The sequence below is a fragment of the Brachycentrus maculatus genome, unplaced genomic scaffold (genome assembly GCF_059751285.1).
Source record: "Brachycentrus maculatus isolate JH-2025_06_01 unplaced genomic scaffold, ASM5975128v1 h1tg000344l, whole genome shotgun sequence".
Taxonomy (NCBI): domain Eukaryota; kingdom Metazoa; phylum Arthropoda; class Insecta; order Trichoptera; family Brachycentridae; genus Brachycentrus; species Brachycentrus maculatus.
In genome coordinates, this window is record NW_028281093.1 from 802,938 (window position 1) to 821,303 (window position 18,366).

General features: G+C 30.3%; 1 protein-coding gene across 1 annotated transcript; it reads right to left on the reverse strand.

Moving 5' to 3' along the window:
* Positions 1 to 9,204: 9,204 nt before the first annotated feature.
* LOC148303853 (uncharacterized) lies at positions 9,205 to 16,158 on the reverse strand. Its single transcript, XM_088269318.1, has 6 exons — positions 15,973 to 16,158; positions 15,036 to 15,187; positions 13,146 to 13,191; positions 12,002 to 12,079; positions 11,012 to 11,115; positions 9,205 to 9,336 (listed from the first exon to the last, which is right to left on the reverse strand). The coding sequence occupies exons 1-6, from the start codon at positions 16,156 to 16,158 to the stop codon at positions 9,243 to 9,245; spliced, it is 660 nt and encodes a 219-aa protein (XP_088125444.1). The 3' UTR covers positions 9,205 to 9,242.
* Positions 16,159 to 18,366: the final 2,208 nt, after the last annotated feature.

Consider the following 18,366-nt stretch of genomic DNA (forward strand, 5'->3'; position numbering starts at 1 on the left):
ACCGAGCTTCACAAAAAAGCTCAATCATTCTCAGCCCCTATTTTGTAATCTTTTAGTCTTATTTGGTCTTTTTGACTTAGTGGTTATAAGACTTGCCGAATTTCTTCGTCGCGTCCGGTTGGTCATGGGTGATTTGGCGTGGTTTGGAATTTTTCATCGATACATAGTGCCGTACTTGTGACGGGAAGTGAATCAAATAGTTCGTTTGCTTGTTTTTCGCAAGAAAAGTATCCAATGAATGTAAAGGGGGCGTTGGTTCAGTGTGATTTATTACTCGTCAATTGGTGACATCTAGTTATTTATCGCTAGAACAAAATTGAATATATTGTATCGACTTTTTGTGAAGCTTCTTCAATAAACCAACCGCGGGCATCGTATATGTATTTTTTTTAGATAATTAAAATAATTAAATGAAGTATAAAATATTATTTCGACTGCTATATCCATACATTTAATGGTGCATAGCTAACGTGACCGTTTATTTTTGTCCTCAAAATCAGGACATCTACCAATTTTTGCGTAATAGTATGTACGTTCAAGAAAACACGTATTTTTTCATACTTATTATGTATTAATAAAAAGAAAAGGAATCGTTGATAAAGAAAATAAGAGGAATAAATAATATTAGTTTGTAAAATTATGTTGTTCGGGCTATCTAAAAACGGGACGGTCCCGTTCAAAACGGGACGTATGGTCACTTTATGCATAGTACGCCATAGTTTAATTGAAAGGTCAGACTATGGAATAAATTACCTCTTCATTTGAAAAATGCTCCATGTCCGATGACTTTCACGAAACGCCTGAAAGTTTACTGTGTTTCTTTGGAACCCTTACATGCTAACATATGATTCTTCTTTGTTTTCCTCTTCTTCCCAACTCTTTAACTAAACTTACTTCTTTTGCCTTCCTTGTTTTCATTAATTTAAATATGTAATATATATTTTATTAAATTATTTGTTGTTTCGTGCTAAAATTAGTTTTTAATTGTTTTTTTTTTCGTTTATAAATTATGTACATGTAATATTTGAACACTACTGTGAAACGGCTATATAAGGTTCATACTTAGTTCAATATTACTAGTCAAAGTATGAATCTTATACAGTGAGTTTTATATCTTTATTCTCCTACATAGTGTGGTGGTTAAAAAACTTAGTTACCATGCTGGAGGTCCCGGGCTCGATTTCCAAAGGGGTCAAAATAAATACAATTTTTTTTATTATTTTGACCCCCCTTTCAATATTTATTAAGACTAATATCTAAGCATATAACTGATCATCTTGCCATCATATAATAATCGATCAAATAAAATAACATCGATTTTATGCAGTGCCCTATGCACCATTGGATGCGGATGATGGTCAGTAGCAGTAGATAAAATATTGAAGAGGTATTTTTCCACAATTGTTAATTATTATGTTTTGTAAAGATTTTCCTGATACTGCTCTGGTTTAACCCTCGGTAAGGGATTCTCTGATCTTGTCAAGTAAAATAGTTCCTCCCACGTACTCCCAACATCCCACTCGCTGCTCGCTGCTAACTTGTCATCACTCAGTCACGCAGTGCTAAAAGTAGCCCTTGATCTTGACTGGGAATGGGTGTCAAAAACTCTGTTTAAAAAAAAAATTAAAATCAGTCATGAATCCTAAAAATACTAATTAAAAAAATAGCCCTTCGTTGGTAATTTTTTGCACATACTATCAGTCAAATATTAGAGGTGTTTTTTTTAAAAATTAATCTCATATTTCATTAGTTTGATTAATAAATAATAGCAATAAAATATGAAAAAAACGAAAAAAAAGATAAATAATTTCAATAAAAATAAATTGTATTACCAACAAACAAAACTAACAAGTAGGTATATTATTAGATTAAAACCAATATTTTTAGCTTTTCCACAAAGTGGAGATATTTGGAAAAGGCGAATATTGTTTAATATGGATAGATTTCTGTGACGATCTATTCTCTCTGCCTACCCCTGCGTGATAGTTAGTTAGTTAATTTTAAAAAGCTAAACTACCTCAAACGCAAACAAACGTTACTCAATGATTCTTGAAGTCACTTATTTATACACTTTTTTTATCTGATGGCATGTAATAGAAGTATAAATGTGTGTACAACGAAAATGATTAAAACGTATATTCTATTATATGGATAAGTTGTTAAATGACTTTACATAATATTTGAAGCTATTGGTTAGGCTAGGTTAGTTAGTTGTTGATATGATAGTTATTTGAAACTATGCAATTGTTATACCCAGTGGTAAGATTCAGTCGGTTCGCACCGGTTCGCTAGAACCAGTGCCGAATTTTTTTTAGAGTTCGAGCCGAACCGGTCCTTAATCTTTTTTTGTCATACAATATTCCGAATGAGATCATGTATCGGAGCACATCGGTTTACATGGTCAGCCACGTTGTAAAAATATTTGCAACATTGTTACATTACTTTTAATTGACTTTTAAATCTATACCTACTATTATAATTGGAGTATTCTCAATTTTTATGTGAATGTTGATTGATTGATTGATTGTAACTTTGTGATTCTCGATTTTATAATTAAAATGTAACATTGTTTTAAAATCACTATAAATATTTTATAATAAAGACTTTTTTTTGTTGTTTATTATCTGAATGTTTTGTAATAGTTTTATAACATAAATGTGGAATTGTTGAATTGGCTTTTTTTAACGTTACTATTTTTTGTTAATGTAATGTGATGTTCAATTAATAAATATTTTTTTTTATATGTAAGCTGTACAATTCCCGAATAAATAAAATAAAAAATAAAATAAATTAAATTATAATTAAGTTATAATAAAATATTTATGGCGATTTTAATACAAAGTTACATTTTGATGGTAAATGACTGCTTGGGTAAACGCTTAACAGAGAAAGAGTAAGCAAACATTAATAGGAATGTAGAGGAAGGACAATGGAGATGGTATGAGCATATAGGACGCTGAGAACCCGAACATGTAGTTAACCAGACAATTGAAATGGATCTTCCTAGAAAGTTATTAAGGGGAAGACCAAAAAATTCACGGGTGATGCAGAAAGATAACATGACTCGAAGGCATGGCCTAGGTGACGTTGTCCAGGACAGAAGGACCTATAACCTGAGGACGAGGAAAGCTGCCCAGTCTACACAGACAATAATCTGGGATGTAGCCAGGAAGAATAAGAAGATAAAGAGCAAGTAAAAGTTTTATTTTCATTTGATCTGGGTGTTAGAATATATATTTCATACATTCCTGTCTGTCTTACATGAAAACAAGCCCCATAAGTAGAGTCCTATCAAGTTATTTATTTTTAAAAAAATACGATGAACATATATTTACCATACTATTATTTTAGTTTACATTATCATAGTAAAAGCATACTTAATGGAAAAATAATCTAGATAACAGAGACGGTAATGACAGCGTTATTTAATTTATTTTGAGTGTCGACAAACTCGAATTAATTGACTATCCTGATTAACGAACAATTGACAATAGTTTTTAATCAGAGATTATCGATTATGAATAATCGTTAAATGCTTATTACTAATTAAGCTTGACGAGGATCAATCAAACGTTGCCATATAAATTTGTTCAGTTAACGGATATAATCGAATTATTTCCAGCTATTTCAACGCATATAATCTCCACGTTATCGTATTACCATAACGAGTTTTGGCATTATAGTATTATTGTTTTATGCAAATAAAATACATTGAAATTTACTGATCAATAGGATACAACAACTAATACATATTTTAATTACTTATAAACTACAGAAAATAACATTATGAACATATTTACTTAAACTCTTTCAGAAATTATTAAAAAGTTTTATGAAACGGAAAAACACATTTTCTATAAATGATTTCTTTTATACGCTTTATTGTTACAGGTTATTTTATTTTTAAATTTAAATTTCACTCGGTAAACATCGCTTTTTCTTAAAATCTATCGTGACACGTGTTTCAAAGAATTCCGTATCATTTTCAAATACCGTTTAAATGGATCGAAATAGGTATCACAATAGATTTTTAAAAAGTGGTATTTACCAAGTGAAATTTAAATTCAAAATGCATAGATATTACCGGGTTGAAACTATTGTTGTTGTTAATATTATTTCTTAGTTAAAATTAATCGCTTTTCATGCAGTATTTTGGGAAAATGGTTCTACGTATATAATTTATCAAATATAAATGACTGGTTAAGTATTTCTTGCCCTTTATTTTTTTTTAAATTTTAATATTACGTTATTGTGCGTTACGTGCAAATCCAAGATTCATATATCGTTATTCATAATTTTTTACGCTTAGCGCCTATTTTCATTGAGTGTTAAAATTTAAGCATGTATATACTTCTCCATGATGTATGTTAACTTGTATGTTTATTTCACTCATGAACCAAACATATGTATATGGCATCTGAGTCCTCATAATGCATATTTAATCGTTTGTTTAAAGACAACAATTTTTTTTTTCAAAATTATTATTTAATCATGATATTTGCCATATTTTTCAATAATTTTTCATCTTAAATAATAATTATGTAAAGTAAATCAAACGAGTGATACGAATTTAAAAATATAATTTCACAATTTTTGTTCATCAACCCTGTTTCATTGATCATTTGTCGTGAGTCACGAACATTGAGAATATCGAATACTTGTCTTCTTATAGTGCAAACATCTATTTTTAAAAGACAATGGAAAGTCAATGAAATATTATATTGACACTCCAATACATCGCAATAATATTCCAAAGTACTTTTGCACGTTGTTTTAAAATAATACATTGTTTTTAGAATTTGCATGTATTGTATTTTTGTTTTTGTTTTTAAGAATAGGTATTAAAAAAATAGAGGCCTTTTGTCCGCCTCTTTAGTGTAATGGTCAGCACGCTCGGCTACCGTTCTGGAGGTCCCGGGCTCGATTCCCAGGGGGGGTCAAATAAATATAAGTGATTTTTTCACTGTAATATTTATTCAATATTACCCTGGACTGGTACCTGAAGCGGAGGGCTGATCACCTTTCCTTCGTGTGTAAACGATCAAGATAATACTGTGTTCATATGAACCAGTGCCCTATGCACCATTGGGGTGCGGATAAGGGTTTTATTATTATTATTATTATAAAAAAAATATTTATAATTTTTTTTAAACCTTCTTGTTTTCAATAACTCTTTGCTTTCCAATCCATATGAATTATTTTAAAGATTATTTTTTAACACAAAAACGGTGTTTTAGGCATTAAATTCAATTACGCCAAATGTCACCTGGTTTTAAAGAAAGTTCATGACGATTTAACGAAAATGGCGCATTTATCCTAAGCTAAAATAATTCAAATTATTTTTATCGTATATAAATAATAAACTGAGTGTTAAACTCAATTAAACTTTCATCTGCGTTTAGTTTATACATTTAAAAAAATCATGATAATTTCATGTCATCGTCTTAAATAGGCCAATTAATCATTAAGAAAAATACTTGTATACTTGTGATTCATTTGTTGTTCACTTAAACGAAAATACTTATTGATCTCTGTTACCTGCTGGTCTAATTTCGGCTTATCTGATGTCAGAAATATCCCATTAATCATGATCACTTGAGGTTGGACGAGAAGAGAGGTTTGATAGACATTTGATCAGTAGTTAGTAGCTTATTAAGTTAATTTTATTTTTATTAAATATTGTGTGACGTATTGATAAGACAAGAACAAAAAGAATAAAGTGAAACCTCTTATAACGAGCATGATTCGAAGCGAAACACTCGTTAAGCGATTTTTTTTGTTGGTTTGTCTGGCCCACCTCACAAGTGAATGTCGTTAAAAAGGGGCCTTGCACTATCTATTGTAAAAAATGTATAAAATTATGTATAAAATATAAAATGTAGTATGTATTATATAAATATATATATTATATTATATTATATTATATTATATTATATTATTATAAATATTATATTATATTTGTATATAAAATGTATTATATTATGTATAAAATTTAATAAAAAAAAAAACAAATAATAGTTCGTATTGACGCAGTGCTATCGTGATTGTTACTTACATGAAGACAAGGTGATCACTCCTTCACTTCAGGGACCAGTCCAGGATAATATAAAATAAATACAAAAGCGTAAAATCACTAAAATTTATTTTTACCTCCCCCCTGGGAATCGAACCTGGGATCTCCAGCATGGTTACTAAACACGCTAACCATAACACCACGGAGGCGGACATTTTTGAAATTTGTTTGGCTTAAGTGATTACTTTAGAGACGTTCGATTCACACAAATGTATAAAGTGATCACTTAAGCCAGCCAAATGCCAGTTCGTAAGCCCTGGAATGCTTCCAATCTCCCTTATAAAAAAGGAATAGATGCTTAGTAACTTATTTCTTAATTATTTTTATTTTGTCACCACGATGACTCCTTCAAGGCTAAATTAGTGGATGAGATGAATTATAAAATAATAAATAAGTAGGTACGTATATATTGGACACTTCACCTATCTACGCAATATTGTGGTAAATTTGGCAACTAGTTGTGTTGTTGACTTTTAGAGGCGTGGTTAGTTGCCTTATCAATCAAATTTCATTTAACCTACCCGGAACTACATGGGGGATTTGAGATCCTCTAAAACAATGTATAACCCCTTTTTTACCCTTTTTTTTAAATCTCTGAATGTTTTTTAACAGTTGTTTTAACATTAATGTAGAATTGTTGAATTGGCTTTTTTTAACGTAACTATTTTTGTTAATGTAATGTAATGTTTATTATTGTTAATATAAATATTGTTTATTATATATTTTTTTATATGTAAAGCTGTAAAATTCCCGAACAAATAAAATAAAATAAACAAATAAACCTGACCTAACCTAAAATAATCTATCATGACCTAAGAGGGTGATACATTTATTTGAAACTGTAAACATTTATTTGAAAAAAAAACATATTTTAAAATTTGCAGAGACCCACCAAGCCACCAAGCCAGTGTCTTGTCGGTGGAGTTCTTGTAACATACTTTTATTATTGTTTTCATTTATTTTAACCTAACTGTCCGCCTCAGTAGTGAAATGGTCAGCACGCTCTGGTACCGTACTGGAAGTCCCGGGTTCGATTCCCAGGGAGGGTGATTTTTCACTCTTATATTTATTCAATATTACCTTGGACTGGTACCGGAAGCGGAGGGCTGATCACCTTTCCGTCATGTGTTAACCATAAAGATAACACTGCGTTTATATGATGCAGTGCCCTATGCACCATTGGGGTGCGGATAAAGGTTTGAATGAATGAATAATTTTATCCTTAATAAACATACAAAAAAGAACGAGAAAATGTGTGATCTTCAATTTGTTGCTTTGATAAATATTCCCGCGATCTACAATCAAATCCATCGATATGTGATTCAGAAGTCAAACGGTATGTATCACCGCATATATGTTAACCCTTGACGTTTTATTTATTTCACTCCACAACTGCGCGCCACAACTGTGTTGAAGCGAGATAGCAATTATGATCTGCGTTCTTTCAATCATTCACGTCACAATTCACTCATTCAATCTGCGAACATAATAATTGCACTTGCACGCCATTTGTCGCAAGCTCATTATTATTACATTCAAAATATCTATGAATATGGCTGGGGTCTTTCAAATAATTTCCGGCAAGGAGGGTTAAGTAAACATTACCATACCTTTAAGTATGGTAGATATTGTTACAAAGTATTGTCATAATTGTGTTTATCGATTCTTTTCATTTCATTTTTTTATATAAATTTTAAAATGAGGAAAATGATCCACTAAAAATGATCCACCGTTCACCTCCGTAGTGTAATGCTCAGCACGCTCTGCTACAGGGGGGGTCAAATAAATACAAGTGATTTATTTACTCTTACATTTATTCTATATTTCCCTGGACCTTTCCTTCTTGTTAACGATTAAGAAAACACTGAATTTATATAATGCAGTGCCCTATGCACCATTGGGGTGCGGATAAGGGTTTGAAAACATAGGTCGTAAAGTGTGGCTCGGGAGCCGCGTGCAGATCTTTGACCAGATAAAATCTTTCTGCAGAATTTTGGCTCTAGCATAAATATCCGCGGGAAGGCTCTTCGACGATTTTCGTTCGAAAAACAATCTTTTTGAAGCATGAATCTTATTAAAAGTAAACTGAGAAATCGTCTTATTGATGAGAACCTGAAAACTTGCTAAAAATAACGACATACAAACCTGACTTGACAATGATATTATTCACAATAATTAGTATTGTTATAGACACCTTATATTAATGATATGTTTTTATCAATTAATAAAATCCTTAAGTGTGAAATCAAGTAAAATTGAATGTACTCGTAAATTAATAAAAGCCTAAAATTATAATAACGGTGTACTAGAATTGCACACAGATTTAGCTGTCAATAATTTTTTTATCGTTATGTGCATATTTGGCTCTTTGGCTAACAAGTTTGCCGAACACTGCACTGACCAAAAAAAAGAATGAAATGATAGGAAAAAAGATATGAAATACAACATGATACCCTGATCAATTAAATAATCTAATTTTTAGACACCTTCTTCAATAATTGATAGAAAGGGAACCCGGAACACAATCATGGTGCCCTTAAATGATGTTGAATATTGCCATCATCGTGCTCTGAATTTTGGTATACTTACTTTATATGATTTCGTAATGACTGACAGATATCTTAATAATACACTTAATATGATAAAGTGTCATGCTAATAAATTTTTTTAAACATATCGCTCACTCCTTTCCAGAACGTCATCAATCAAAAATCGACAATTTTCAGTTGTGCATGTTTTCGGAATGCCCAAAAAATTTACTATATCCCAGTAAAAGCGGCATATTTTTAACTTAATATTTACCCACTACAGGGCAGAAAGTGTTGTTTTTGCATTTTGAAGAAAAGGTTTTGCTTAATTATTTTTTTTAAATATACCAAATACTGTTCAAATGGAGAAAAAACCTTAAGGTTTTACCTAAAAAGATCTGTTGCACAGTAAAAAGTTTAATAAGTGGCTTGATATTTATTTTTAAAACATTGTATTTTATTTTTAAACTTTAAAAACGTTCTCCTGAATAATTGATTTTTTTTATATAAGACGTTCTTGAAAGGAGTGAGCGATATGTTAAATAAAAACAATTTATAAAAGAAATGTTTATTTATTTCGTAAAAGTAATTATGTGTGAATACTTCCAATGTTACCAATATAACTTAATTATAACAAGTTATCATTTTTTCATTATTTTATCGAGTTTTTCTTTTTCTTTTTCGTCAAACACGACTACTTTCCTGGCTTCTGCCACTCTGGTAGGAAACTTGTCTCTGGAAAATAAAAAAAAAACAAATAAGAAACGATTTAAATTTTAAATACATACGTAACATACAAGATATGTTCTTCCAAAGAGGTTCACACTTCAAAATCAGCATATTTGTAAAAATCATACAGTCAAAAGGTGTAATATATACATCGGATAGTGGTAAAATATGGATTTATTTACAAGATTTTCATAGGTATTATATTAAATAAGTATTTATTTTTATTTTATTTTTTTATTTTATTGGAAGGAAGAACAACAGTTACAATATATGATACATACAGAATACAAAAAATAAAATCATGAGTACCAATTATAGTTCTTCACAACTATACATAAGAGAGGTCTATTTATGATGTTATTGTATTTACAGAAAAGTTAGAAAACTTCGAAATCTGTAAAATATGAAAATATCTGTAAAATGTTCGTAAGCAGGAGAATAATAAAATATAAATATAAGAAATAACTAAAAATAAAAAATAAATTGAAATATTTCATTCGTCTTTTAATCCAATCTGACGATGTATCTTTAGAGTATATGATGATATTTTCCAGAATATTTTAAAGGATCTTATTGTATTTGATTGGCAAGAGTTGTATTTGTTATTTTTGTAATGCATAGCAAATACAACGCTATAAAACTTAATATTCCTCTTATTTTGATACAAATATCAATATAAATAGTACCTACTCGTTTTCAAGTGATTGAAAAAATAGATTTATTTGCTATTTAAAAAAAACGTTGGAGGATTTATATATTTTTTTTATTAACAAGTAAGTTAATTGGTATTGGAAAGATATTTAAAATGTTGAATTTATGATTATTGATATTAAATAATAAATTTTGAATATTAAGTGTAAGGTTTTGTAAAGAAAAATAATATTTACAAATTGAAGGGTTTGAGGAAGGATAAAATAGAAACGTAACACAATGAATAAATGTATACCATATGTTGCTGATATCCTTTCTATGAATTCCAGTAAAATTCCTCATCATCGTCGCTGTGAAAATAATAGCATCTCTTTCAATAAAATAACGTTTTGCATATAAATGGTTAGATAATCAAAAGACACTTTAAAAAAATTGCATTCATACGGATATATTAAAATGTCATTTTATCATAGGAACAGGTATATTTCATAGAACGTAAAAATAACTAATTTTTAATTTAGGTCCACTTTTTTTACTAAGTTAAGACTTTTTGAGAATTTTCATAGCAATTTTTTTCGATTGGAAAATCATTATCAATGAAAAAAGTTTAATTTTTGTAAATCACAATCACTTATATAAAGCATGGAATGGTTGCGATAACAATTCTAGGTAATTCCGGTTTTTGTAAAAATCAAGAGATCGATTAGATTTACGAATTTAAAAATCGTACCATTAGTTGGAAAATGAAGAAAAAATGTGCGATATTACGGAAAATTCCTTATTAGCCATCTGAAGGTTTTAGCTTTAAATAGAAACGAATTTAGATGTGATCAAGAAAATATTTAATATATTATAATTAATATACCTACTTTAATTTTATAATGGATTAAAATATGTACCAGAAAATTTTAATATCCAGGGTTCACTTTGATAAATTATTTATCAAAATGCAATACTGAATATATATATATATTCATTTGAATATAAATGATTATTATAAATGAATAATATTTTAAGCAAAGAATCAAACCTGTGTTTATTTTCATAAGCGCTGGGAACTTGAAAACAGTTAGACTCCCTGTAAATATATGTTTTTCTAGTAGTCCACGGCCACATTAGACTCCAGTTAGAATTCTGAAAACATTTAAATTGAAAGTAATAAACAAAAATATCATTCAACTTACTTTAATATACGAGTATATCATGTCGTATAAATCGAATTTTGATGATAAATATTCGTGAATTATAAAAAAACTACATTGATATTTGTCAGCTCTAATAGTGGAATGGTTAGTGCATTGGGTTACAATGCTAAAGGTCCCAAGTTCGATTTTCAGGGGGTCAAAATAAATATACAGTAGAACCTGGATATAAGAGCCCAAATGCTCTGACATTTTTCTAGAGGTCACTCTTATGTCTTTGGTTTAATTTACAAAGGGATAAAATGACGGGATCTAAAGTCTTTTTAAGAGAGTTTTCTCTTTTGTCCCAGGTTTCATATATCTAGGTTCAACTGTATGAGATTGTCCACTGTAATATTGATTTAATGTCACCCTTGACATTGAAGAGCAGGGCTGATCCAAACCCTAATGTAATTACCGTTAACGATGACAGTGCCTAGATGCGTTGCGATCCCCTAATGACCATTTGGTAAGGGTTGGAAGAAGGATATTATAATTCTCTTATCAGATTGTTTCTCACCCCTTATGGATGCTTTAGACATGGTTTAAATTTTATTTATTGTTTCGGCATTAACTTTGTGGTAAGACATGTTACAATGATTAAAGAAATAGTTATAATAACTAATAGTTATTATACAGACCTGAATGATGGAAGTTTAACTTCTGAAACATGTAGTCTATAATAAAACTCAAGTGGTAAAAAACGAAGTGTTTTCTTTGATCATGGTTTAAATACATTGAACAACTTCACAGAGTAGTTATAATTAATTCGTTTTAAAGTGGTTGTTTTTTTATTCCATAGTATTTACTATAAAAACTAATTGTAATGATTTTCTTACAGTTTTACACACGATTCTTCGCTTCTTTGCAAGTTCTTCTTGTCTCTTCCTCTCTTCTTCTTCTTCGTCATAGGAATACTGAAAAAATTAAATCAACTTCATAATTTATTTTTCGTAAATATTGAAATACTCGTATGTCCATTTACATTGCTGGCCTTCGTTTTTGATTCAAAGAGTTTTTTCATTCAAGCTTAAAATTAATATCGACTTGCCAAGCAAAAGGACGTAGGTCCTTTCTTCCAAGTATTCAGGCTTCAATTATTTTTAAGAGGTCTTTTCTCAAAATTATTTTCACTTTACATGAATTTATCAACCCGTTTATTAAACGACAACAATCTGGTTGACGTCATTAATTTATTATTGAACCAGTTGAGCTGAGTAATCAAATGTTAGAGGAATCCACAAAAAAACAAAATTTTGAAATTAAACGACACCTATTATCCCATAACATCCTGCATATACATATGAATTATCCCAGTGCTGTGTAAATTATTTAAAGTTATGATGTAGAAAATAACTCGCTGTATAAGTATATTAGTAACACAAAATTTTATACCATGAAAATTATTACCTACCTACATAACGGTGGCGTCCGTTCTATATAGGTGACAGTACTTACCCTAGTATTATTTTTCATTTCTTTCACTATCATGTATATGTATATGCTGTTGTTGTTTCTACCTACTACGATAAATAAGTCTGTGTGTGCCATTGCTTTAAAAACCTTACAAATTAATGTGAATCCAATATAATGTGTCGGGTTGTGGTCCCGTGGTTAGTGTCGTGGACTCTTAAGTCAGAGTTTCTCGGTTCGAACCCCTCTACCGCAATTTGATACCTATTTCTAATAATGAGCCTCTTAGGCTCACAGAAATAGTATGAAATTGAAATATTTGTGTAAATAATAAAAACACAAATATTTCTCTTTTTTTAAATAAATAATAATGGTCTATGCAATATCGAAATTGTAATCAATGAAAAAATACAAAACAAAATATAAGTTAGTATGTGGTATCAAAGTTTGATATTTGCCATTCGATTTCCTTTCTAGAAACATGCGTATATAGTCAACTATCCATTGGACTATGTAATATAGATTTGAAATGTCCATTTTATTGTCAACTATAAATTAAAATTTACTTACAATTTCATCTTGCCAACTGTTGAAGGTAGTATCAGTATCTTCGGGTCTGAAATAAAAAATAAAAACTTTTTACACAGTCGTTAACAGTAAATAGACAGGTATATTGCTAAGAATCTTATAATATTTTCCACCGTATTTAATTTGTTTTATTCTTAAATTCCATTTGCCTTAATAAAACTAACAAACCATCACACATAACCATTGCTTTCTATTCTCTGTCTCCCCGCAGTTAAAGACGGAGAATAGAACCCCACACCACACTGTCTTTTATTTATGTAAAAATTTAACAGAACATTAACATAAATACATTTACAATAATGAATTATAAATAAAACAGTTAATTGTAACATTTCAATTACAAAATTTCACGCATGTTAAATGAATTAAAAGTAAACAGCAATAATAAAATATAGCAAAAGTTAAGAAGATTAAAAGGCAGACTTAATTTAGATCTAAAGTAAGAATAATAATAAAAATATTAAAGTTTTGTCGTATTTCTCATCTTATCAGGGATATGAAACTTTTTTTTTGCTAACATTCTTCGACTCTTCTAGATTCATACCCATAAACCCGCCGATTAATAAAATTCCTGACCTGTCCACTTTTAAGAATTTGAAATATTCGATCATAACCAAATTTTCATCGGTCTTCCTTCTGCTTCTATTTTCAGCTCCCCTTATAAATTTGTTTTGACGCTTTTTTCTTAATTATTCGTTCTACATGTCCTAACATCCTTAACACGCTTTTCTTTATTAAATTAGTCATGTTATCTCTGATTATCATTATTTTTAAAAATTATTTTAACATTCCCATACATCGTTTTGCAGCACATTTTTAGTGATTGCATTTTTACTGCATTCAAGCTTCTTTTGTCCTTTCTTATTCAGAATAACGCCGCTAACTTCCAAACATTGAGATTGAAAGCAGGCATTTTCCTTTACAATTATGATAAATGTAAAAAGTGCAATTCGCTATCGGTTTACGTCTTACCTTATAAAAAAATAGCTTTCATTTAAATTAATTATTATAAAAACATGTATGATTTAAATTTCTTCTTAGATAAATAAGCCGTTTGCATTGTAAATATAAAGTCTGCGTATTTACAAGTCTTATGACCTATCATCGGCTTTTTTAAGTGACCTCATTACACTGAGATATAAATGAATTTTTAAATGAATTGCTTCGTGAGTGGCGTGAAAACCAGTATACGTACATGGTTGCCAGATACGAGATATCTCGGTAAATGGCGAAGTGCCTGTATTGCCATAGACGAGAAGCACATTTTGCGGTATATTCTTGCGCCATATTTACTTATATTGACAATTTGGTGAAAACGGTACATACATTGACATCTGTTGAAGTTCTCCAAAGTATTTTATAAAGTACACAAATATTTTTAAACGATTTATTGGTAAAATTATAAATAATTTTTTTAAATGAAATGCTTCGTGAGTGGCGTGACATCGTTGCCAGATACGAGATATCTCGGTAAATGGCGGAGTGTCCGTATTGCCATAGACGAGAAGCACTTTTGCCGGTATATTCTTGCGCCATATTTATTTATATTGACAATTTGGTGTAAACGGTACATACATTGACATCTGTTGAAGTTTTCCAAAGTATTTTGTAAAGTTCCCGAATATTTTACAAAGATTTATCGGTAAATTTCGAAAACCGTTTAAAGCTGACAGTATTAAGATGTCATATTTTAGAGTCACTTTTTTATTACGCATTATACACGCAAAAAATAAATTTTTTGATCAATTGTTTTGAACGCCACGGGGTTCTATTTATTTCAATTTTTACGTGTTTTTCGTACGATTTTCGGCTATTATTATGAAAATATTAAACGTATTTTTATATTTTTAAATATTTTTTATATATACGTACGCAGTGACAGCAAGTCTAATATAAATTCCAGATTCCAAAATCATGTCATGAGCTTCCTGCAGTGTGAGAGTTTCAGTTTGTATGTCGTTGATTCTTTTCAGTTTATCGCCAGGTCTTATCCCAGCCTTATCAGCTCTGCTGTCTTTCTTAACCTGAAACATAAACAAGTAATATTTTATCAAGATTTTTTTTTATTTATTAAAATCTGATCACGACGATGAAGAATAAATAAAAATTATTCTTCTACATCCAACCATGAAGACATGAAAATCTTGTCAAAATATTTTTTTCTTTATTTAAATTAATTTCTATATAAAAATGATAGTTACAAGATACATAGGTTATGAGTGAAGAAAGATCAGTTTAACTACATTTTGAGGTGAATGGAGTTTGAAATAGAAGTAGTAGAAAGCTGAGGAAAACTGGCATTATCTAACTAAGCATTATCGATAGATTTAAGAAAGGTGTATTGAGATGGTTTAGACGTATGGAACAAATGAGTGAGCAAAGAATGGTAAGACTATGTTAGGTGAATATAATTGGAAATAGGGAGGAAGAGAAAGACTGCAAAAAATCTTGGCATAATCTCTTAAAATAATTTAAAATAAAGGTGCTATGAGATGGTTTGGACATGTGGAACAAATGAGTGAGGAAAGAACGGTGAAACAAATTTGTGACTCAAATGTAGTTGGAAAAGGAGCCGGACAACTTGGCATAATAAGGTATGTTAAATACTTGAAAGTTTTCAATTAAGGAGTCAAAATAATCGGCGCGTATGTATGAAGAGATGCACATGAATGTGGAAAAGGCAAACGTTTTTTTGCAAAGACAGATTGGTGTGGCGTTTTACTATCTGTGCCTATCTCCTGCGGGGAAGCGGAGTGGTTAATTTTTAGTAAGTAATATAAAGATATAAATATGTTTAAATTTTACTTACTCTCATAACTCTAAGAGGGACGCCATATTTGGACCCTCCAGCCAAATCGAACCCCCAAATTGTATCATCAAAATTAACCCTCTCGTGTACGCCTTCATTAAGCGATTCCCAGGTAGCTTTTTCTAAGTGGGTTTTGGGTATCAGCTTTGGGTCTACTTTGGGTATAACTTTTGATTGATAAGACATCTTGATTTAAACACCTGCAAATAAATTCAATAGCACTTAAATTAGATCAAATAATTATGTAATACATCACACATTTTGTATATTAAAAGTATTGTTAATTTTGTGGTATGGTAATATAAAGCTCTCCTTATCATTCATTGTTCACTTTTTAAAATAGTATTACACAAAGTGATCGATGAATGATAAGGAGAGTGATTTTTCACCCATTTATTATCCAAAGAGGTTTGTTTTATTAGTCAACCATGAAAATTCATAAATGGAGGATAAATATTTATTGTATCGGACACTAGATTATTTATCCTACAGATGAGATGTCAACTTAAAAGTGTCTCAGCTTGAAATGAAATATGTATCGTTCTTCCGTAATCGTGATCGGATAACTCTCCCTTCCCGGTGTTGTGTACCTTGTACACATAGATTCTAATAACCATAATATCTCTATAAAAATAATAAATACAACATTTTGAGTGTGTCCAAATACTTGTTCACAAATCTGGATTATCTCCAATTATAGGAGTTATTTTCGATCTCACCAATAGATGTCTCTAGTGATTCAAGAATAATGTTTCTGAATTGGTTTATATACTCGTATATATAGAACTTCCAAGAATTCGAGTAGTGCTGTTGTCAAAAATGGGTAGAATTGGTGAATGTTACACGTGTGTAACTATACAAATATGTAAAGTGATCATCTTTGATGAGATGTCAAAAAATAATAATAAATACAAGGCTATGATTTTAGATATTCCTCCATATTTACGCATTGATTTAAAAAATAATATTAAAAATAATCAGAATTTATCGGGTACACCGGAGGTATTTTGTGAATATCGGAAACTAATTAACAGCGCGTGAAGAGTGTACGGGAACCGCGAGACTATATTTGCAACTGACTCTTCCATACTTGCACTGTGCAAGCATGAGGAGCTCAAAGCTCAATGTTCTCTGGCTTAGCGGCAGTAGCTTTTGGGCTTCCGACAAGAGTGGACCTATGCTTGTTCCGCGGGCGTTTTCGATATAGTTTTTTAAGGTTTTCAGCAAATAAATCTAAATTATTATAATTTTGACTTCATTTATAATTAATTAAGGGGATTAGCTACGAATGTCCATATTTTTCCGATTTAAAATCGCTAATTTTTTGTTGTGTTGTGACTACCCAACACCGGGACGCACGTTTTATTTAAGGACCAGAAGGGAAAGGTTAAGCCAGTCAAGTGCCAGGTCGTAAGCCCTGGGATGCTCAGACTTTCATCTTCTTTCGATTTAAAGGGAAGAACGATACATGTTTCATATTAAATTGAGACACATTTTAAGATTAAATATTACATTTAAACTAAAAATGGCTTAATTTAAACGAAATTCGTTCAAACTTTATTCATTATTTGCGAAATATTATTTATTGATTCGGCGTTAACTTTGTGGAATGACATGCTGATTATTTAAAAAAATAAACATTGTAAAATATCACTCAATGTGTTTTATTTCATTACACACGACATTACACTACAGGTGAACACAGAGGTTTACTTTTTACCTGTACATGAAAACATCTGTAGTTTTTAAAACTAGTCGTGTGTAATGAAATAAAGCTCATTTAGTGGTATTATACAAAGGTTTTTAAAAAAAAAAAATTAACGAAAAACATGAAATCTAAAATATCACAATGAGTAAATTATGCATTTTGTCCGCCTCCGTAGTGTAATGGTCAGCACGCTCGGCTACCGTTCTGGAGGTCCCGGGTTCGATCCCCAAGGGGGGTAAAATAAATATAAGTGATTTTTTCACTGTAATATTTATTCAATATTACCATGGACAGGTACCTGAAGCGGAGGGCTGATCACCTTTCCTTCATGTGTAAACGATCAAGATAACACTGCGTTAATATGACACAGTGCCCTATGCACCATTGGGGTGCGGATAAGGGTTTTATTATAATTAAATTATGCATTATTTTATTTTCAATGTTGACCTAATCACAATATTCTATTACAATATGTCATTTCTATTACATTTTTTAAAATTTAAGTCAATTATTTTTTTAATCGCTAAGTTGTCTGATTATGACGTGGAATGCATTTTTCGCATGCCTTGCTGGGTGATTTATCTATTTTGAAATCAATTTGACCGTCTAACTTTCAAGAACGAAGATCATTGTGTGATGAAACTAGATGTTTGGAATTATCGACTGGCTGAAAGGCCTAGTAGCTT

Coding starts and splice junctions, on each gene's coding strand:
- LOC148303853 (XM_088269318.1), bottom strand. CDS start 16,158: ATGTCTTATCAATCAAAAGTTATACCCAAAGTAGACCCAAAGCTGATA. Junction 15,188..15,972: donor TCCCTCTTAGAGTTATGAGA/GTAAGTAAAATT, acceptor TTTATGTTTCAG/GTTAAGAAAGACAGCAGAGC. Junction 13,192..15,035: donor ATTAGACTTGCTGTCACTGC/GTACGTATATAT, acceptor TTTTTATTTCAG/ACCCGAAGATACTGATACTA.